At 45.2% G+C, this 22,488-nt stretch overlaps 1 protein-coding gene across 1 annotated transcript; it reads left to right on the forward strand.

Annotated features, from left to right (window-relative positions):
• Nucleotides 1–15,037: 15,037 nt before the first annotated feature.
• LOC125544780 (uncharacterized) lies at nucleotides 15,038–22,009 on the forward strand. Its single transcript, XM_048708532.2, has 12 exons — nucleotides 15,038–15,306; nucleotides 15,424–15,555; nucleotides 15,668–15,723; nucleotides 16,557–16,622; nucleotides 16,698–16,805; nucleotides 17,465–17,531; nucleotides 19,787–19,871; nucleotides 20,085–20,245; nucleotides 20,385–20,486; nucleotides 21,048–21,270; nucleotides 21,406–21,564; nucleotides 21,673–22,009. Exons 1-11 carry the CDS (start codon nucleotides 15,304–15,306, stop codon nucleotides 21,537–21,539), a joined length of 1,137 nt encoding a protein of 378 aa, XP_048564489.1. The 5' UTR covers nucleotides 15,038–15,303; the 3' UTR covers nucleotides 21,540–21,564; nucleotides 21,673–22,009.
• Nucleotides 22,010–22,488: the final 479 nt, after the last annotated feature.

The raw sequence follows: 22,488 nt of genomic DNA on the forward strand, positions 1-22,488 counted from the left end.
GTGACTGCATCTTGCATTTCTTCATATTCATACTTGTGGGTGGAAGTCCCGGAGGTAGCAGCACTGCAAATTTCAAGATTCAGTCGGTCATGTCTATCACAGTGGGTCGACCAAAACTCGATTCGTACTAAACCAAGAAATCAGGTCCGACTATTACCTGGAAACAGTAGGAATGGCCACTTTGATCTTGGGCAAGGCCTTCTGTGGTTTTGACAATGCAACTTTTGGTTGTTTCGGTGCCTTCTCAGTCAGCACTGGAGACGGCGCGGCTTTCGATTGCTTCGGTGCCTTCTCAGTCGGCACTGGAGAAGACGTCCGAGGGCGCTTTGACGACTGCCCAGTCGGCGCGGTCACTTTGTCATGGATGCTTGCCGGGTCGTGAGTGTGCTTGGATCGCTTTTCCCTATGGGGAGGTGAGTCGGCCTCTTCTTCATCACTCGGGTCGTCACTCTCCTCGTCCTCCTCTTCATCAGAGTGCCACTCGCCGCTCTCGCCCCGCTCACCTCCCCCTCCGGATCTTGCTCCTGCTCCCCGTTGGGCATTGAGTACATCTCAGTAAGGGCCTAAAAGAAAACAAGCGAAGCAAAAATCAGTCGGTTGACAACAAGCAGTTACATGATAAATCAAGAGAACACTCTGCAATTTAGAGTTGGACCTTGTTTGGTTGGCGCGAGTTGTCAAGTGGAGGGACTCTCCTAGACCCCTGGGTTTATCTTTGTTGCCAGTGATACCCCTCAGCCACTTCTCCACCGTATCCTCGTCAACCTCTTCTGGTGGATCCGAGTGGAATCCTCAATGCCCGAATACATCCACATCGGATGGTCACGAGCTTGAAGCGGCTGAATGCGTCACTTAAGGAAGACCTCCAACAGATCCATGCCAGTCACGCCATCACGGACGAGTTGGACCACCCGCTCGACTAGCACCTTCACCTCTGCGTTCTCCTCCGGGTCACTTTCAAGGCGGAGGGCTTCTCGACTCGAGCCATGGAGAAGGGGGGAATTCCGGTCGACTGACCTGGAGTCGGATGGTCTTTGCAATAGAACCAGGTCGACTGCCACCCTCGGACTGACTCAGAAAGGATCATGGTTGGGAAAGTGCTTTTACCTCTCATTTGAATCCCATGACCCCCACACATCTGGATCACGTGCGTCCTCTCATCACTCGGGTTGGCCTTCTTGACCGACTCAGAACGACACGTGAAAATGTGCTTGAAGAGGCCCTAGTGTGGTCTACAACCCAAGAAATTCTCGCACATGGACACGAAGGCAGCGAGGTACACGATGGTGTTGGGGGAAAAGTGGTGGCGTTGTGCTCCAAAGAAGTTCAAGAAGCCTTGGAAAAAAAAAGGATGGGGAGGCAAAGAAAACCCGCGGTCAACATGGGTGGCGAGGAGGACGCACTCACCCTCCTGCGGCTGCGGTTCGGTCTCGCCCTCAACCAGATCGTCGATGTCGTCCTGACGAATCATCGACCGAATCCAATCACCCTGGATCCAGCCGCGCGGCAGGCCGGACCTCGACGAAGATCTGCCCCGGCTAGACTTCTTCCCCTTCGCCTTCGCCGTCGCCTTCTTCGCGCGCTCCAAGGCCACCATCTTCTCCTTCCCCATTGCAGCGGGCGAAGCTCGAACAGAGCGGCGGTGCCGGGAGCAGAGGTGGATGTGGCAGAGAAAACGGGGGAGAAAGAGGAAGAATGGGAACGCACTATGTAAAAAAACCTGATTCGGCACCTTATATGAGGTCGTTTCCGAGTGGCTGACCAGTGGGTCCAAGCGATCCTATCGAATCCCGCAACAGTCGCGCGCGTGATACGTGGCGAAAAAGGTGGCGTGGTGATCGAAGCGGCCTTGCCTAATCCAGCCCGATTATTGCGGCCTCCTCCGCCCCGCACGCTTCCCAAAATTCGAATCCCACAAGATCCGTGGGCAGCAGAGCAACCTGTCAGACGGAAGATTTTTCCCATATCAGCACTCGAAGCTTAGCAGTAAAAGTTCACTCGACAAAACCAAGAATGGATCAAGGCGACTGAAAAAGAAGTTGAAGTCACCATGATTGCTCATTTGGTCCCAATAAGGCACTTCCGAATCGCGAAATTGAGTCGGAGGTGTTCTCAACTCCTTCTCCACTCGAACCCTGAACAATTCAGGGGCTCATGATGAAGCTATGTACCTAGGGTAGGGTCATAGGCCTGACCTAGACACCCCCCTAGGACATCACCCTAAAACCAGAAGCATTCGAGGGATAGCATAATCCACTCGACCTCGAAGCATTCCACTCAGAAGACTCAAAGTCACTCAACCGCGACAACTACCACTCGATAGACAAAAGATCTAAAGTCACTCTGCACGGCAACGGTCAGACATTTACTTCATAGACTTAATAGACATTTATGTCACTTTATTGCTAGCGTTACCAGTAACGCCCCCCTCTTGATGTACCTTAAAACCCTTGTAACGTGGGTTGGCTGGGGTCTAGGCGCACTCTATATAAGCCACCCCCTCCACTGGCACAAGGGTTCGCACCCCCTGTAAACACACACATACATAATACAGTCGACCACCTCCGGGCACCGAGACGTAGGGCTGTTACTTCCTCCACGAAGGGCCTGAACTCGTAAAACTCGTGTGTACAACTTCGCCATAGCTAGGATCTTGCCTCCTCATACCTACCCCCCATTCTACTGTCAGTCTTAGATCCACGACACCACCCCCTTGTGGGCTGCCTTGCCTCTCTACTATGGCCCGTGTGGCCCATTACTTCCCCCGGGGAGTTCCGGTAACCTCCCGGTACTCCGATAAAGACCCGGTCTCATGAACATGGTCATGTAAGGTTGGTCCGAGCCGCTTCATCCAACAATACCGCCGAATCAAAACTAAGACGTTGGTGGTAAGCAGTATGACTATGATCACCCACAACTCTTTGTGTTCTACTCGTGCATATCATCTACGCATGTACCTGGCTCTAATACCACTGTTGGGGAACGTAGCATGCAATTTCAAAAAAATTCCTACGATCATGCAAGATCTATCTAGGAGATGCATAGCAACGAGAGGGGGAGAGTGTGTCCACGTACACTCGTAGACCGAAAGCGGAAGTGTTAGCTTAATGCGGTTGATGTAGTCAAACGTATTCTCGATTCAACCGATCAAGCACCGAACGTACGACACCTCCGAGTTCAGCACACGTTCAGCTCGATGACATCCCTCGAACTCTTGATCCAGCACAGTGTTGAGGGAGAGTTTCGTCAGCACGACAGCGTGGTGACGGTGATGGTGAAGTGATCCGTGCTGGGCTTCGCCTAAGCACTACAGCAGTATGACCGAAGGAGTAAATGGTGGAGGGGGGCACCGCACACGGCTAAGATCAATTGGTGTGCCTTTGAGGTGCCCCCTGCCCCCATATATAAAGGAGGGAGATGGGAGGAGGCCGGCCTAGGGGGCGCGCCAAGTGGGGGAAACCCACTTGGACTCCTAGTCCTATTCGGCCCCCTTCCTTCTATCAGAGGGGGGAAGGGGGAAGGAGAGGGAGAAGGAAAGGGGGGTCGCGCCCCCTCCCCTTGTCCAATTTAGATTCCCCATGGGGGGCATGTGCCACCCCCTTGTGGGCTGCCTTGCCTCTCTACTATGGCCCATGTGGCCCATTACTTCCCCCAGGGGGTTCCAGTAACCTCCCGGTACTCCGATAAATACCCAAAACACTCAGGAACCATTCCGGTGTCCGAATACTATCGTCCAATATATCAATATTTACCTCTTGACCATTTCTATACTCCTCATCATGTTTGTGATCTCATCCGAGACTCTGAACAATCTTCGGTCACCAAAACACACAACTCATAATACAAATTGTCATCGAACGTTAAGCGTGCGGACCCTACGGGTTCAAGAACTATGTAGACATGACCGAGACACATCTCTGATCAATAACCAATAGCGGAACCAGGATGCTCATATTGGTTCCTGCATATTCTATGAAGATCTTTATCAATCAAACCGCAATGACAACACACGTCATTCCCTTTGTCATCGGTATGTTACTTGCCCGAGATTCGATCGTCGGTATCTTCATACCTAGTTCAATCTCGTTGCCGGCAAGTCTCTTTACTCGTTACGTAATGCATCATCTCATAACTAACTCATTAGTCACATTGCTTGCAAGGCTTATCATGATGTGCATTACCAAGAGGGCCCAGAGATACCTCTCCGATACTCAGAGTGACAAATCCTAATCTCGATCTATGCCAACCCAACAAACACCTTCGGAGATACCTGTAGAGCATCTTTATAATCACCCAGCTACATTGTGACGTTTGATAGCACACAAGGTATTCCTCCGGTATTCGGGAGTTGCATAATCTCATAGTCAAAGGAATATGTATAAGTCATGAAGAAAGCAATAGCAATAAAACTTAACGGTCATTATGCTAAGCTAACGGATGGTCTTGTCCATCACATCATTCTCCTAATGATGCGATCATGTTCATCAAATGATAACACCTGTCTATGGTCACGAAACTTAACCATATTTGATTAACGAGCTAGTCTAGTAGAGGCATACTAGGGACACTTTGTTTTGTCTATGTATTCACACGTGTATCAAGTTTCCGGTTAATACAATTCTAGCATGAATAATAAACATTTATCATGATATAAGGAAATATAAATAACAACTTTATTATTGCCTCTAGGGCATATTTCCTTCAGTATCACCATCACATCTTTATCTTTATTGCTTTTCTTAGTTCGATCCTTTTGGTTATGTCTTGGTCTAGTAGAAGAAAGTTTTTAGTATGATCTAGCTTTGAGTTTTGCTTTATGTTCCCTTTATGTAATCGAGTCCTTGAGATATATAATAAATAGTAGTTTTGAGTAAAGGGCTTTGCTTTCTTGCTATGATCTTGAGGGAATTAAATAAAAGAATGAATGAAAAGAACAAAAAGATAATATATTGATCTTATGGAGAGTAATGACTTCACATATAAAGAGTATGATGAATAAAAGTTGTTGAGAGTTGACAAACATAGTTTTGGTCATTGTTGCAATTAATAGGAAGTAATAAATAAAGAGAGGCTTCACATATAAATATACTATCTTGGACATCTTTTGTAATTGTGCGCACTCATTAAAATATGACATGCTAAAAGGTTGATGTTCGACATGGAAGACAACATAATGAGTTATGTTTTCTTATATCCGAATGGAAGTTATATTGTTTTGAATCATCCAACATGTTGAGCTTGCCTTTCCCTCTCATGCTAGAAAAATTCTTTGCACCAAGTAGAGATACTACTTGTGCTTCCAAACATCCCTAAACCCAGTTTTGCCATGAGAGTCCATCATACCTACCCATGGATTGAGTAAGATCCTTCAAGTAAGTTGTCATCGGTGCAAGCAATAAAAAGTGCTCTCTAAATATGTATGATCTATTAGTGTGAAGAAAATAAGCTTTATACAAACTTGTGATATGGAAGAAATAAAAGCGACGGACTGCATAATAAAGGTCCTTATCACAAGTGGCAATATAAAGTGACGTTCTTTTGTACTAAGATTTTGTACATCCAACCATAAAAGCGCATGACAACCTCTGCTTCCCTTTGCGAAGGGCCTATCTTTTACTTTTATCTTCTACCCTTATATAAGAGTCATGGTGATCATCACCTTTCCTTTGGCAAGCTCTTTGTGTTGGAAAGCTCGGATATATATATATATATATATATATATATATATATATATATATCCACTCGGATATAGGTTTTCATAAAGTATTATTGTTGACATTACCCTTGAGGTAAGAGGTTGGGAGGCGAAACTATAAGCCCCTATCTTTCTCTGTGTCCGATTGAAACTTTGTACCCATAAATATCGCGTGAGTGTTAGCAATTGTGAAAGATTATATGATAGTTGAGTATGTGGACTTGCTAAAAAGCTCTTATATTGACTCTTTTCGATGTTATGATAAATTGCAATTGTTTCAATGACTGAGATCATAGTTTGTTAGTTTTCAATGAAGTTTCAGATTCATACTTTACCTTGTGAACGAATTGTTACTTGAGCATAAGAAATTATATGGCATAATATGTTGTTGTTCTAAAGATGATCATGATGCCCTCATGTCTGTATTTCATTTTTATCGACACCTCTATCTCTAAACATGTGGTCATATTTATCGATATCGGCTTTCGCTTGAGGACAGGCGAGGTCTAAGCTTGGGGGAGTTGATACATCCATTTTGCATCATGCTTTTATATTGATATTTAATGCATTATGGGCTGTTATTACACATTATATCACAATACTTATGCCTATTCTCTCTTATTTTACAAGGTTTACATGAAGAGGGAGAATGCCGGCAACTGGAATTCTGGGCTAGAAAAGGAGCAAATATTAGAGACCTATTCTACACAACTCCAAAAGTCCTGAAACTTCACGGAGCATGTTTTTGGAATAAATAAAAAATATTAGGCGAAGAAAGTACCAGAGGGGGGCCACCGGCCAGCCACAAGGGTGGAGGGCGCGCCCCCTAATCTTGTGGGCCCCCTAGCAGGTCTCCGGTGCCCATCTTTGGCTATATGGTGTCTTTCACCCTGGAAAAAATCAAGAAGAAGCTTTCAGGACGAAGCGCCGCCATCTCGAGGCGGAACCTGGGCAGAACCAAACTAGGGCTTCGGCGGAGCTATTCTGTCGGGGAAACATCCCTTCGAGAGGGGGAAATCGTCGCCATCGTCATCACCATCGATCCTCTCATCGAGAGGGGGTCAATCTCCATCAACATCTTCACCAGCACCATCTCCTCTCAAACCCTAGTTCATCTCTTGTATTCGATCTTGGTCCCAAAACCTCAGATTGGTACTTGTGGGTTGCTAGTAGTGTTGATTACTCCTTGTAGTTGATGCTAGTTGGTTTATCCGGTGGAAGATCATATGTTCGGTTTCTTAATGATAATTAATACTCCTCTGATTATGATTATGAATATGCTTTGTGAGTAGTTACGTTTGTTCCTGAGGACATGGGAGAAGTCTTATTATAAGTAATCATGTGAATTTGGTATTCATTCGATATTTTGATGAGATGTATGTTGTCTCTCCTCTAGTGGTGTTATGTGAACGTTGACTACATAACACTTCACCATTATTTGGGCCTAGGGGAAGGAATTGGGAAGTAATAAGTAGATGATGCGTTGCTAGAGTGACAGAAGCTTGAACCCTAGTTTATGCGTTGCTTCGTAAGGGGCTGATTTGGATCCATATGTTTCATGATATGGTTAGGTTTACCTTAATACTTCTTTCGTAGTTGCGGATGCTTGCGAGGGGGGTTAATCATAAGTGGGAGGCTTGCCCAAGGAAGGGCAGCACCCAAGCACCGGTCCACCCACATATCAAACTATCAAAGTAACGAACACGAATCATATGAGCATGATGAAAACTAGCTTGACAACAATTCCCATGTGTCCTCGGGAGCGCTTTGCTTTATATAAGAGTTCGTCCAGGCTTGTCCTTTGCTACAAAAAGGATTGGGCCACCTTGCTGCACCTTGTTTACTTTATTTACTTGCTACCCGTTATAATTTACCCTATCACAAAACTATCTGTTACCGATAATTTCAGTGCCTGTAGAGAATACCTTGCTGAAAACCGCTTGTCGTTTCCTTCTGCTTCTCATTGGGTTCGACACTCTTACTTATCGAAAGGACTACAATAGATACCCTATACTTGTGTGTCAGCAACGAGCAGCTCGGCGTGAGCGGCAACAGGCGAGGGAGAGGGCAGCGGCGTCCGAGTCGATGTTCGCACGTCGTCCGCGCGTGAGCGCGCCGGTCGATCCTGAGGCAGCAGTCTCGCGTCTGTCCTCCGCCACTCGCTCACGACAGCGGAGACGGATGCACGGCGCCTCCGCTACAAGAATGCCAAGGCACTCCGACTCGCCATCAAGTTGTCGGAGCATGAGGCAACAAAGGAGGCAGCGGCGAAGGCGGCCCGCCATGCCAAGGAGCAGGACCACCTGCTCCCCAGGTTATTAGGCATGAGGTGCAGCTCCAACTCCGACCTGACGGATGGCTCCACCTCCAGCTCCGATGATGACACACCTCCTCACGCTGACGCCTACACGAAGGACGGCCACAGCCGCGCCGATGGCCGGAAGGAGAAGGGGCCGGCAAGGAAATGGTGATTTCCTCCGCCCTTTCTTGTTATGTTTATATTTTATCTATGTTTCATAAATTTGTAGTATGGATTTGCACTGACCGTGGTTGAACTCCGATGAATGATGTTCCTTTTGTCTGGCTAATCCGATGAACTGCGCTTTGATCATGTGTTTTGTGTAGCGTTGCATGAATTGCATGGTTTTGAGGTTTCTGATATGAGGGACGCGAGTGTTGAGGCGTGTCTGCAGGCGTTTGAGGGGTTGGATTAGCCAAATCCGGTTGTAGATGCTCTAACAACGCTCACACATGAGCTATCATTTTAGTGGCAGGCAACCACATAGGAGCCAAATGAAACTAGAGAACCACACAAAAGGACCTCACAGGAGTTTAACTCCAACTTGAGCAGCTCACAAACTTGAATCATCACTCGGTTCGTTACAGCAACATCATGTTGCAAACTCCCCAAGTTTCTTAGCCATGATATTTTTGGTTTTTTGACAACTTCAAAAAAAGAAACTAAAGAGAAAAAGGAAACTAAGACTACTGAACAAAAAATAAAACAATGCATCTAGTCACCTGGCTAGGGTAACAAAGATGCTTCCATGGCAATGGCACTAGAAAAATGGTTGATTACCTATGATCCGGTTTCAGATGCAAATAGTCCCTACATTTTTCCCAAGGCTGGCCCTGGGTATTGAACCCACAGAAAGTAATGCTAACATACATGGATTCAACCAAGTTATTGTTGTCTTTAGAAGTTCCAGTTTCCTAGACCGGATATCGCAAGTTGTATAGAAATATTTCGGTGGTGTGGAAATAGGCTAGGGCATGATGACTTTACTTACAACCTTATACTTGCACTTACGATCTTGTCTTGATTTCCAACATAGTCCTGGTAGACATCGTTATGGCGTGTTCTCAACATGTAAATGTGGGGAATGCATCCAAATAATGTCACAACTGACCGGCATCATGAGTCTATTGTCCAGCATAGACCCTTATCTTCCGCGGGGTTACCTTAGTTAGGGCATCTCCAACATTGACCCACAAACCTCCTGCAATCGTCCAGACCGCGGAACCCATCCAACGCGGCCCTATATCGGTCCGTGGCGCGGTCCGAACGCGTTTTCTCCCGCAAATCAGAGACAAACATGGGGGGTTTGCGGGAGTCCGGACCGCTGACACGCCTGCTTTTGACCGCCCTGGCCCACACAAACCCCTCCTCCCTCGCCTGCGCACGTTCCCACCCGGCGCCAACTGCCCACACTCATGCTGCTGTGGAGCGCGCCGCTCAACATTGAAGACGGCTTAGGGCGGACACGACCTCTAATTGCCTCTGCCATTGAAGCGGCGTGCCAGCCGAGGGCGCCACCCGTTGCATACCCGACTGAACACGCCTCCTCGTTGCATTCAAATGCCTCCATTAAACCCACATGGAAGCCGAGGAACCTACTCCGGACACACATCCGTTCATGAGCGGGCCGACATTAGATGCAACGTCGGGCAAGCTCCTTGATGACCCACAAGTATAGGGGATCTATCATAGTCCTTTCGATAAGTAAGAGTGTTGAACCCAACGAGGAGCAGAAGGAAATGACAAGTGGTTTTCACCAAGGTATTCTCTGCCAGCACTGAAATTATCAGTAACAGATAGTTTTGTGATAAGATAATTCGTAATAGGTAACAAGTAACAAAAGTAACTAAGGTGCAGCAAGGTGTACCAATCCTTTTTATAGCAAAGGACAAGCCTAGGCGAACTCTTATATAAAGCAAAGCGCTCCCGAGGACACATGGGAATTGTTGTCAAGCTAGTTTTCATCATGCTTATATGATTCACGTTCGTTACTTTGATAATTTGATATGTGGGTAGACCGGTGCTTGGGTGTTGTCCTTACTTGGACAAACCTCCCACTAATGATTAACCCCTCTCGCAAGCATCCGCAACTACGAAAGAAGAATTAAGATAAATCTAACCATAGCATGAAACATGTGGATCCAAATCAGCGCCTTACGAAGCAATGCATAAACTAGGGTTTAAGCTTCTGCCACTCTAGCAACCCATCATCTACTTATTACTTCCCAATGCCTTTCCCTAGGCCCAAATCATGGTGAAGTGTCATGTAGTCGACGTTCACATAACACCACTAGAGGAAAGACAACATACATCTCATCAAAATATCGAATGAATACCAAATTCAAATGATTACTTATAACAAGACTTCTCCCATGTCCTCAGGAACAAACGTAACTACCCACAAAGCATATTCATGTTCATAATCAAAGGAGTATTAATTATCATCAAGGATCTGAACATATGATATTACACCGAATAAACCAACTAGCATCAACTACAAGGAGTAATCAACACTACTAGCAACTCACAAGTACCAATCTGAGGTTTTGAGACAAAGATCGAATACAAGAGATGGACTAGGGTTTGAGAGGAGATGGTGCTGGTGAAGATGTTGATGGAGATTGACCCCCTCTCGATGAGAGGATCGTTGGTGATGACGATGACGATGGTTTCCCCCTCCGGGAGGGAAGTTTCCTCGACAGAACAGCTCTGCCGGAGGCCTAGATTGCTTATGCCCAGGTTCCGCCTCGAGACGGCGGCGCTTCATACGGAAAGCTTTCTCTTGATTTTTTCCAGGTCAAAACCCTTCATATAGCAAAAGATGGACACCGGAGGCCTACTAGGGGCCCACAAGCCAGGGGGCGCGCCCCCACCCTTGTGGCAAACTGGTGGGTCCCCACTGGTACTTTCTTTGCCCAATATTTTTTTGTATATTCCAAAATAATTATCTGTAAATTTTTAGGACTTTTGGAGTTGTGTAGAATAGGTCTCTTAGATTTACTCCTTTTCCAGTCCAGAATTCCAGCTGCCGTGATTCTCCCTCTTCATGTAAACCTTGTAAAATAAGAGAGAAAGGGCATAAGTATTGTACCAAGATAGGTAATAACAGCCCATAATGCAATAAATATCAATATAAAAGCATGATGCAAAATGGACGTACCACTCCTCCCATCTGCCCTCTATTTAAACAAGGCCAGACGCCGGGCAAGAATTACACCACTCCGCCGCTCCCCATCTCCTCCTTCCATCATTTTCTCCACCCTTTCGATGGCATCCGATGAGCAGCAAGAGCAGTTCTCCGGCATAAAAGTGAGGATTGGCCCGCCAAGCCCGACGAATATGAGCTAGGCAGCTCGTTGCTCCACCTCCCTCGCCTAGCCCGACGGAGCAAGTTGCTCCAGGCTGGCACGCGCGGGGAACATGGTTGCACGGGCACTATCGCCTCAAGTGCCTACAACCGTGCCATCCACCATCGACGCGCGTGCAGCTATGCCATGCAGGCAGAGAAAGAAGCCGGTTGCATGGATTTCGACGAGGTAGCAGCCCGCACGTCTGCGCCCGCTGCCATCATCGATGAGAAGTAGAACATGGGAGGGCGCGGCCGCTTGGGTCCCAGTAAGGCCATTGCTGCTGACCTGTCTGGTTCTCCTTTATCTTAGACCATCTTGGGGCACCCATCCGAATTCCATGGAAGCACCCTTCCGCTATGGCTGAAGCACCCTCTTTGCCACTCCGATGAGCGGTGCAGCCGGACATAGGGAAGATACAGGGGAAGAATATGTCTCCGGGACTCCCGACAATCTAGTTAGCGGGTTGTCGGACATGGAAAGACAAAGGGATCTGCCACGGCTGGCCGTAGACTAGTGTATCCGTGTCATGGGAGTGGAGCTATGCGCAACCGTACGTGCATGTAGTTTTACCATTTTTACTTGAAAATGTATCCAAAATGTAACCATTTTTGTTCGGTTTGTATGAAATCTGTCATGTTTATATGAAGTCTGACCTTGTTTGCACGAATTTCATTCGGTTTGTTGAAAAAGAGTTTGAAATGTATGCAGCTACGGGTGGATAGCGGCCTCCTGCATCCATGTCCGTGGACGGATGCGGGAGGAAATTTGCGGGTTGCTGTTGGAGATGCCCTTATTAAGGATTTTCTACATACCAATGCATTAGGTGTTTAATGACTGCATCTCATGGTCGAGTTGCTTTGGGCTACCATACTAATCCTTATTGTCACAAACTTTCGGTATAGCCTTCCATGCGTTCTTGTACTTTACCTCGTCCTTGATAGATCTACGAGATTCCGGGTACCGGAGCCTTAGAATGAGAAAGAGATAAGAGACAAATGTGTTGCAAATAACACATACGGATGACGTTCAATTAAGTAAAGTCAATGCCAATGATCATGTGCACAAATACATGGGGCTACAAGGCTATGCCTCGACCCATTGCCGGAGGGAATTACTCAAACATCGCAATCAGATCACAGATGGAAAACATTGTAGACGACATTGATAGATGAATGATTGTATAGTCTTACAATGTCGTCTTATGCAATGGATCGATTACAAGAAGGCAAACTATGTGGATAATGGCTATGGAGATGGAGATGGCGATGGCTAGGGTTTCTCCAAGCAATGGTGGTTGGTGGTGATAGTGATCCTGGTGACTCTTCTGCTCTCTGCGGGATTGTTCAATTGCGAATGGGGCCATGAGCTTTTTATAAAGTGCATCATGGCTAACATCACGGAGCTAGTGGAGGGTGGTACGAGCGCCTGTGCTCATACCAGACATCGTCTTCTCCTCTGTTTCTTCTGTGGCACGCTCCCATTTTTTGGCTTGATCTTTACACTTCATATTTCCATGTATAGCTTAACTTCCTTTCGTTTAATGGTCCATTTACTGTAAAAACAAATTGAGAAAAGATATTTGTAATTTGCATTTATTAGTCATTAGTGATAAGATTAGATTGATTTTCTCGGAATATCCAGGATTATCCGGTTTAAACGGTGGAAGGATGAGTACACTCATCAACCTCCCCAAGCTTAAACCTTAATCGTCCTCGAGCAAGAACAGAACCGTAAGGAACTCAGTTGTTTAAATCGAAATAAGACGAAAGTTTTGGTTCGCTTATGATGGGTACACCTAGATATCCCAACACTTTCTTCATCTGAAAACTTAGCATAGTTGTAGCGACGACAATGGTTATTATGCAAGCGGGTTAGCTCAAGATAATTAACATAAAGTTTTCATTAGTTTAGACAAAGTAATGAACTCATAATTATTCTACTTCGTTTAGCTTACACTTGCTTGCCAAGAAGAACTTTGCAACGAAAAGGGATTGAAAGGTATGTAAAAGACAACATGTTGCTAGAGTAACTCGCTAACACCCACGAGTATCGCGTTATCAAGGCTCGCAAGCACTCCTTCCATCGTTGCTTTTGAAACTTCCGTTTTACGGCAACAAGATCTTGCCAAAGAAATGATACATGCAAACGGTTTTTTGTTGTGCCTTAAATTGAATACTATGAACCACGATTTGTCTCTTTCAAGCGCATTGATTAATATTCTTTTTTCCACACACACGGCATCAAGAGAAAGCCGAATAATACTCATCATAGTGTTGTGACTATAGACATGATGAATGATGCCATCGGGATTGATTATATCCAAATCTCAAAGCCATTTAAGGTGGCCAACGAGAATATTTTTGAGGTTCCTACTCCAACCCCAACGAAGAAAAGGCAGCTAGATGGATATAGCTCAAGGCACTGGGGAACGCATGGTTGCCATTGAGCGGGAGAAGTTGATGATCACTAGAGATGAGGTGATGGCCCATAAAATGGATCAAGGGTGAAAAGATTATGTTTATGGACAATAGTGGCCTTATTAGACAACAAAGATCACACACGGAGGCACTCATGGACATGTCTTGGCATCAAAGATGGGTAGGTTTAAGGGCAGCAATGGTCGCATTTGATGATCCATGTGTGATAATTTTGGATAAACTTTTGTTCTATGTTTATGATCATCACTTTGCTTTGCATGTTATGTTTAAATTTAAATTTGAGTATGACTTTTTTAAATATGTATTAAAAATGTTGTTGAACTCTATGTGGTGGGATCATACAAGTTTGGATTGTTGTTTTCATGCCGAATATGAGTTCAAAGTGTTCGTGTATGCACAAGATGGAGAGAAACAACGAAAAATAGAATTGGGAGGGGGAGGGTTGTTTTAAGGTATGTCGGAGAAGGTGCACCAAAGATCCCTTACGTTGGGTCAAAAGGAGTTAGTTTTGTGGTTTGAGAAGACTTTTGTTTTGATATTAAAGAGAGAACTGTTTTAAATATCTGAATCAAAACCCAGTCTTCTCTTTCCCTTCTTCTCTCATGAAAGTGGCGGCTAAGACGAAGAATCCGTCCCTTGAGGCTCTGTCGACGAACCGTGGATTTCCTCGCCCTCTGCCTATCGCTTCACGGCCAATGAAGGGGCATGGAACCCCAATGCCTAGGCCCCAGCTAGTACTTTAGGTTAGGAATTTTTAGTCCTCGTAGGGGTGGCGCTTGGGCGGATGGCGGTACCTCGCCTTCTATCTGGTATTTCGGGCTCTAATCCTCCTTGACTTTATCCGCCAAGACGGAGTCGAAGTAGCTTTGACATAAATTTCTCTTGTCTCCTTGGGGAGGCAAGGATAGAGTTCCTTGTCATATGTGCGTGACGGTGAGATCTAAGACATTTCAGATAGATTCAAGGGTTCAACATCGGCTCCAAGGCGTTGGCTCTTAGTGACATGTGCACGAAGACTTCCCGGCCGTTCTCGACAAGATTAGGCCGACAAAGGTAGGGAAGCAACCCGTTCTGACGATGGTAGTGGTTGTTCGATGGTTTAGAAATTTTGATGTAATTTTTATTATATTTAGGGTGCTTAGTATTTCTGATGAACTTCTTTATAACAGATCTTGTCTTTTCTGAAAAAGAAAAAAACTCAGTTACAGGAGAGATTCTTCCTGGTGTGGTTGGTGAGTCCACGAGACGAACCCATGCGCACATGCCACATGTGCCGAAGGCCGATGGGAAATAGTATCCGCGTGGATCCAGATCCTCCCCTGGCATGGGCGGCATCTCGACAAATCGAAGCGGGACCCACCCGCCGATCTCCGGCAGCCAACCGCTGGTACTAGTCCCTGTCCCGCCCCCCTCCCGATTCTCCGGGGAGTCCGAGCGAGCTCACGAACATCAACACTAGTCGGCTCGCTCGCTCTCACTCTCCCCTCCGGCGCCCGTAGACGCGGCCGGCAGATCCAAGCAATGGTGCGCGTCACTGAGACACACTTCTCTGGCCCCGCTCGCTTGCTCTTCCTTTGCATCTCGTGATCCCGCGCCTTGGCTCTCCCGATCATCACCTCGTTTTCTCCGCCTTCTTTTCAGGATTTGAGGGCGTTCTTCGGGGGCAAGAAGCAGGAGCCGGAGCAGAACGGGCACGCCAACGGGGCGGCGCCCAACGGGGGCGTCAAGAAGAGGACCGCCGATTTGGCCATCTACGAGCAGTACGAGCAGCAGGTCCGTGCCCTGTGCTTGTGCGCTGGCCTCTTTGGCGAGCGATTACGTGCACGCGGGTGTTCTTGGCTGGTCCTGTTTCCCTTGACCCACAATCGTATTTTTGCTGTTACAGGCCAGGCAGCCGGAGATGCGCGCCGCGGCAATTCGCGATGGGAATGCTGATGTGATGTGAGTTATTTCTTCGTTTTTGTCTTAACTAAGATCCATTCTTTAGCTGCTCGATGCAGCATGCGATGGGGGTTTGCTTATCAGATCTTGAGCTGTAGGTTTGGGCATTAGTTTTGGTGCGGAATGAAAGGGGTTTGACTGAGTGAAAGCTATTGATTTGTTGGAATGTGTTTGTTGTGGAATGGGTAGAGAGGCCTAGTTGGCATGGAATTGGAATTGTATGGCCATTAATATGGGATGCTGATTCATGTTGTTTCGGCTGGTTTATTGAATGCATGAGTGCACAATGCAGTTCCTCTAAAGGGGCTTGGCTGCATCAGGTGCATCCCTAGTTCAACTGGAGATTAAGATTTTTGGGTGCCAAACCTTACTAACTGGCCATGTTGCGCTGGACATCTTACTTATAGAGCTGTGAAAGTACTTTAGAATGTGTGTTGCAAGAGAATATTGAAACCATCTAGGATTGGTGCTACCCGGGATGTCTTTAAGGGGACAATTTTGGGCATAATTTTCGGGTTTTAGCTGGAGCATAACTTGAATTATTAACAGTTTCTCATTTCCTGTATAAAAAGGACCAACACAGGCCAGTTCTTTTCATATCTTTGTGCTATCTTCTGTATGGTAATTGTCATGGAAAGAAAGAAAAGGCGTCATCACCAAAAATTCTTAAATAGCACAGCAAACTAACATATGGAAAGTCTCAAGTTGCCATTATGTTTCACTTCAATTACAACATTTGCTCTCCCTGAAAAATGATTTTGCATGTTCAAATCTTAGTTATTCAGAATATCTACTCTTCTTGAACATTACAATTATGGAGGTTACTTTTGCAGCCAGAAGCCTCTCCTACCTCAATTTGAGTCAGCTGAAATGCGTAACTTAGCAGAGACATTGTTGCGGTAAGGAGTAATCTAAGCTTCACATAGAATTAGGGATGGCATTGTCTAGCTATCGACTTATTCTCCTCCTTTCAGGGATATTATCCGCGGGAGCCCTGATGTGCAATGGGAAAGCATCAAGGGACTAGAGACTGCAAAACGTCTGCTAAAAGAAGCAGTCGTCATGCCCATAAAGTACCCAAAGTAAGATTGCTACTTTATGATTCATAAGGTTAAAGTTAATCTTTGGACATTACCTCCTAGTGTGTTCAACTGCACCATCATTGTGCCCTTCCCTAGTGGTATTTCAGATTGTCAGCTTCTTTGTGTGATGGCCCTCTCTTTTATAAATAAGCAATAGATTCAGAGAAGGAAGGTAGTGAAGGTCTTTTTGTAGCAGAAAAAATTGATGTCTAATATCATATAAATTTTTATATTCTTGTTCACCTTTCTTTTGATTCTTTAGCTTATAGGGAGCAAAGCAACCAACTACCATGAATTATCCTACGTATTTAAATGAATTAACAAAGAATGGCAAAATAACGGCTTTGATACACACACTTGAGAAGAGCACATAATAGTTGAACCTTAATGTATTTTAGAAAAAAAATACTTCTATCAGATTGTACCCATCACTTTTGTCTAAAACATAATTGGAAAGTGATAGTCGCGTTAGTCTACTTATTTTATGCAAAATAGTCACTGATCTTTCTTCGGAATGGTCTGGGGGTTCTGAGGTGTGGGTTTGGAAGTTCTCGGAATGGTCCCGCTCCAGTTGTCTACCTAGATACTAACCTTTTAAAGGCGTACTGCATATGATTAATCTGTCAATTATTCATAATCTTATTTTTTACAATATTCAGATACTTCACTGGTCTACTATCACCGTGGAAAGGCATCTTACTTTTTGGTCCTCCTGGAACAGGGAAGGTTGTAAACTTGTTCCAGATGTTACTTCTGCATTTTAGTGCACTTAGTACACAAAAAATATATGTCCATATTTTCCTTCACATACCTTTTATTTTCCACGTATTCTTATATCTCCACCCTAGGACATTATAAATCACTACTTCACTGTATTTTGTAGCAAGAGATATCATAGTAGAGATAACATTCTGATCATAGTTCATTCTAAGTTTAGCAGTAGTCATGTGGTACAAAAATTAATATTGTAAGGGATACTTGTAGGTGTACCGCACCCAAGCTCACATGGCCACTTAATTTACTTTTCAGAGGATCAGTTTAGAAAATCCAAAAAAAATCTGACATGGAATCACGTACCGTCAAGTATTTTGTGATTTGTTTTGTTGATTTGTAGTCTGCATAAAAAATTGAGGAGCTAAAAACATTTTTAGGTTGTGAATTTTTTCGGGTTTGTTTATTTTTCAGTCCACAATAATAATATCATGATTATAATGAAACTTTATATGTAAACATAATCAAGAATCTACATGTGAGAATATTGGAAGAATGATTTTTTATAGAAGGGAGCAAGTGCTTCCGAGTGCCTAGCTCAACTGGTTGGGTGAGTGGATGTACAAACCCAACACCTCCTCACAGAGGATAATTTAGGCTCCTATTTATTCTTGACGACCAGGCTTTCTTGGTACCCATACATTTATCCTTGAGGACTAGGCTTGGTGCATAACCATGATTAAAAATCCTGGTACTCATGCTTAAAAGGCTGCGTGCATCCCTAGTTGGTGCAGAGGCCGGGGAAGTGAAATTCTCCCCCAATTTTAGAGCTTGCACGTATGGACCGAAAAAAGTGGTGGGCTACGCCGCCGCCCCACTCTCAGGCCCCCTCCGCCCCTTCTCTCCCCCGCCCTCGCCGGCCGGAATCGCATGGGCAAAGCCCTCGTGGTGGTCAGTGGCGGCGGGCCCTAGCGTGGTCGGGTCGGCTCCGGCGGCGCTCTTCGGCAGGCTGGCGCGGAACATGGAGGCGGATCGGTGCGGCTCTGGCGACGCGGATCGGCGCGGCTTCAGCGGCATGGATCGGTGCAAGGCGGATCAACGCGTCCTGTGGCGTGGGTCGGTCTTCAAGCGCGGTGCAGCGGTGGGATCTTTGTGCTCCTGCTAGCCCTGTCCAAACGGTGGTTCATCCCCCCGTGGTGCTCGTTTTGGTGGTGTTGACCGCCGCGGATGTCATGGCCGTTGGCTTCGTTGATCCAGTTCGGGTCAGCGTGCGTCTGATGGGTCTAGCTCGCTTTGGCCATAGTCGAGATCTTTGAAGGTGGCAATCTAGCGCACACGATGCTGGATGGAGGTTCATCGAGTAGATCCGGGTGAAAACCTTGCTCTCGGCTAGTTGCCAAGGCCGGCGATGGCGGCGTTCTTCTGTGTCGCCCCCTTCTTGAAGGCATCGTCGTGGAGAAGCTCTAGACCTCTATCTGCTACTTCCAGGGAAAACCCTAGATCGGTCGATCAATAAGATGACGGCGACGCTCTTGTGTTGTTCCCCCCTTGGGGGCGTCATTCTTGGAGGTGTGCATTGGCTCGAGGGACCAGTGGACGGTTTCAGCGGTGGAGCGGCGTTTCATGTGACGCATCGACGATGTGGAGTCTCGGCGGCGTGGCGCAGCAGGGTCTCGGCGACGGATGTGTGATGATGGACGCGCGTACGGAGGTGGCGTTGTCTGGTGTCATGGTGGCGTCAACGTCAGGCCTGGCAAGGTCGATGCATCAGTATCTGCTCTGAAGATTGATCGGTGGAAGACGGTTGTGGCGGCCTCTGTGGCGTGCGCATGCGGTGACCACTGAGAGTGCGCCGGACCGGTTTGTGCCCCAGACCCGGCAATGTGGCTTGGTTGGGGCCTCCAGCTTAGATGTTGGGCTTTGGTGTGAGGTTTGGGTATGCGGCTCAGACAATCTGCACCCCTTCATCAAATTGATAGGAGTAGCGACAGATATTACTTTGTAAAGTCTTGGGGATAATTAATAAAATGGCTTCATGCATCGTCCTGATGCAGAGGCCAGGGGTCATCCTCCTTTTCAAAAAAAAGTGCTTGCGAGTGCCATTTGGCATTAGACACGTGTAGTTTTTCTTTTCTTTGTGGGGTGGGTGGGGGGGTCATTTGTATACATGTTATAGTTCTATAGTTTTCCTTTTCTTTTCAACCATTTTTTTGGCTATTAAGAATTCCTTTGTGTTGCCTATTTAAAGTAGTGCTCTTTTCTATTTTCAGACAATGCTGGCAAAAGCAGTTGCTACTGAGTGCAATACTACATTCTTCAACATCTCGGCTTCATCAATTGTCAGCAAATGGCGTGGTGTGTGTTGTTAACTTCCCTCTGTCCTGCATACAGTTATTTGATTAAATTACTTAAATTGCATAACAACCGGTAATTTAGGCATGCTTTGCACAATTAGGTAATTTGTTCAGGTGGTCATTTATCATATCATATTTATGTTGTTATGTGTAACATAGTTAAGGTTTTTTGATGAAGGAATAACTAATGGAATGTTCTTTTGTGCAAGTGCAGGAGATTCTGAGAAGCTAGTCAAAGTTCTTTTTGAGCTTGCAAGACATCATGCACCATCAACAATATTTCTTGATGAGATTGATGCTATTATTAGTCAGCGTGGTGAAGCTCGTAGTGAGCATGAAGCTAGTCGACGCTTGAAGACTGAGCTACTTATTCAGGTGTCTACTCGTTCACAAATATAAATAAGCTAGTATTCTAATGCATTGTTTCCTACTACATGATCTCCTAAGCCCTAGCTTGAAGCGTGCTGAGCTTCTGATTTCAGTTTAGTCATATTTACACCAATTTTTACTGCAGATGGATGGCTTGACAAAAACGAACGACTTAGTATTTGTGCTTGCAGCAACAAATCTACCATGGGAATTAGATGCAGCTATGCTCCGTCGGCTTGAGAAGCGGGTATGGCCAGTGCTGTGTTTTTATTCCAAGTTGTTTTTCCAAACAAAGAAGGACATGCTCCCAATCTCATTGCCAAAATTGTTTAAACCAAGTTGAATTTTTAACTCGACAGATATATGTTTGTTAATACCAATCATTTCAGTCATGCTTTGGTTGAATATTCTTTTGTGGGGCTTATATGTCAGACCTGAAGAAGCTTTTATTTGAATTCCAAATGAAGAGCATATCTTACTCTTATGGAAATGGATGCTTGAGATGTATCCAAAGTATTCGATTAGTAGTAAATATTAGAAGAGAGCATGCTAGCATATAATATTGTTTCTTTACTGGGCGGTAAGACTAAAATCAACATTTTTCTTATTTATAGTTTATCTATACCCAAACCCATTACTACAAAACATTTGATTTGCAACTGCATATCATGGACAGATCAAAGTAGGAAGACATGCTTGTATGAGTGAGGCCTTTATTGTAAAAAGAAAGCAGGTGTGATATGTAGGAAACATTCCATGCCATATATTTGATAAATTAACTGCACAATTTTTTGGCATCGTTCATCAGATTCTTGTACCACTTCCTGAAGCTGAAGCAAGGCAGGCCATGTTTAAGGAACTTTTGCCAGCAATGACCTCAAATCTAGAGGTCCCATATGATATCCTGGTCGAAAAGACTGAAGGGTACTCCGGTTCAGACATCCGTCTCGTGTGCAAAGAAGCTGCCATGCAGCCACTGAGACGTCTCATGTCAGTTCTTGAGGCCAGTGATGAGCTGGTGCCAGAGGAAGGTTAGTTTTGATTTCTTGATTTCCTAAAACCATTTGTACTTTCCTGTGAAATACAATAGTGCCTAAGTTTTTAGACTTGTTCTTGCCGATCTGATCAAACTTATTACATATTCGTTATTACCGTTCGTGGTGTAGAGCTGCCTGAGGTTGGCCCTCTCAAACCTGAAGACGTTGAACTTGCTTTGAGCAACACAAGGCCGTCAGCCCATCTCCAAGCACATCGTTATGAAAAATTTAACCAGGACTATGGGAGCCATATTCTTTCCTAAGAGCAAACCACGATCAGCTTCTCAGGTCAGTTGTGCGCGAAAATATGCCTCGCCAAGCATGTAGTCAATAAAAAGAAACTAAAATTTCCCTCCGTGAAGAATGTAGAATATTTATTTTTGTTGTTGTCTGCAGGTTTGCCAAGTGATGCACGGTGGTGGTTCATTTGAACATGCACTGGTACAAAGCTATCTTGCCCTACAACAAGGCCACACCAATCAAAATGGCCTTGTCGCACCGTTATATTTATCCTTTGACGGTCGTCAAGCAGGATGCAAAAATTGTTGCTAAATACATTAGACTGGTTTAAGTTGGGATGCAATCATTGGGCATCTGATTTTTCTGCGGCAGCTCTGCTTGACTAGACTGGAATATTACCCTGTAATGATCGTACTCCAAAATAATTAACAAATGATTCATTGAGTAGGATTTATGAAGAAAGAAATAAATGTTAGGCATGTTGTATGGAACATTACAGTCCAGTTCTTTGCGCTTCACACATACTCCCTCCGTTCCAAATTACTCGTCGTGGTTTTAGTTCAAAGTTTGAACTAAAACCACGACGAGTAATTTGGAACGGAGGGAGTACTTATTAGGGTTTCTTCGCTTCAAAGGGTTCTCATGGAAATTTTGGAGGATGCTATCTCTTAAGAATGTTTTCCGTAAGGCTTGTCTGATTTGTAGGATTAAAAAATTGAGTAAAATCGATAAATCTACACATTGCTTCTGCATGCAATTCACAGGGAGAATGTTCATTTAGACGATTTTATGAAGAAGAAAATTGCTTTGTTTCTGTGATAGTGATTGAACCATATAATCTTTCAAAGAAATTCCTGACTTGTCTACCTATACCACTATGTAGTACAACAACTTTGATATGCTCCATCGAACGGTTGAGAGATGATCCGTTAGAGAAAGTGTTCATCTCACAAGACTTTGCCACATGGCTCT

The sequence above is a fragment of the Triticum urartu genome, chromosome 3A, assembly GCF_056163025.1.
Source record: "Triticum urartu cultivar PI428250 chromosome 3A, HENAU_Tu73, whole genome shotgun sequence".
NCBI classification, from domain to species: Eukaryota; Viridiplantae; Streptophyta; class Magnoliopsida; order Poales; family Poaceae; genus Triticum; species Triticum urartu.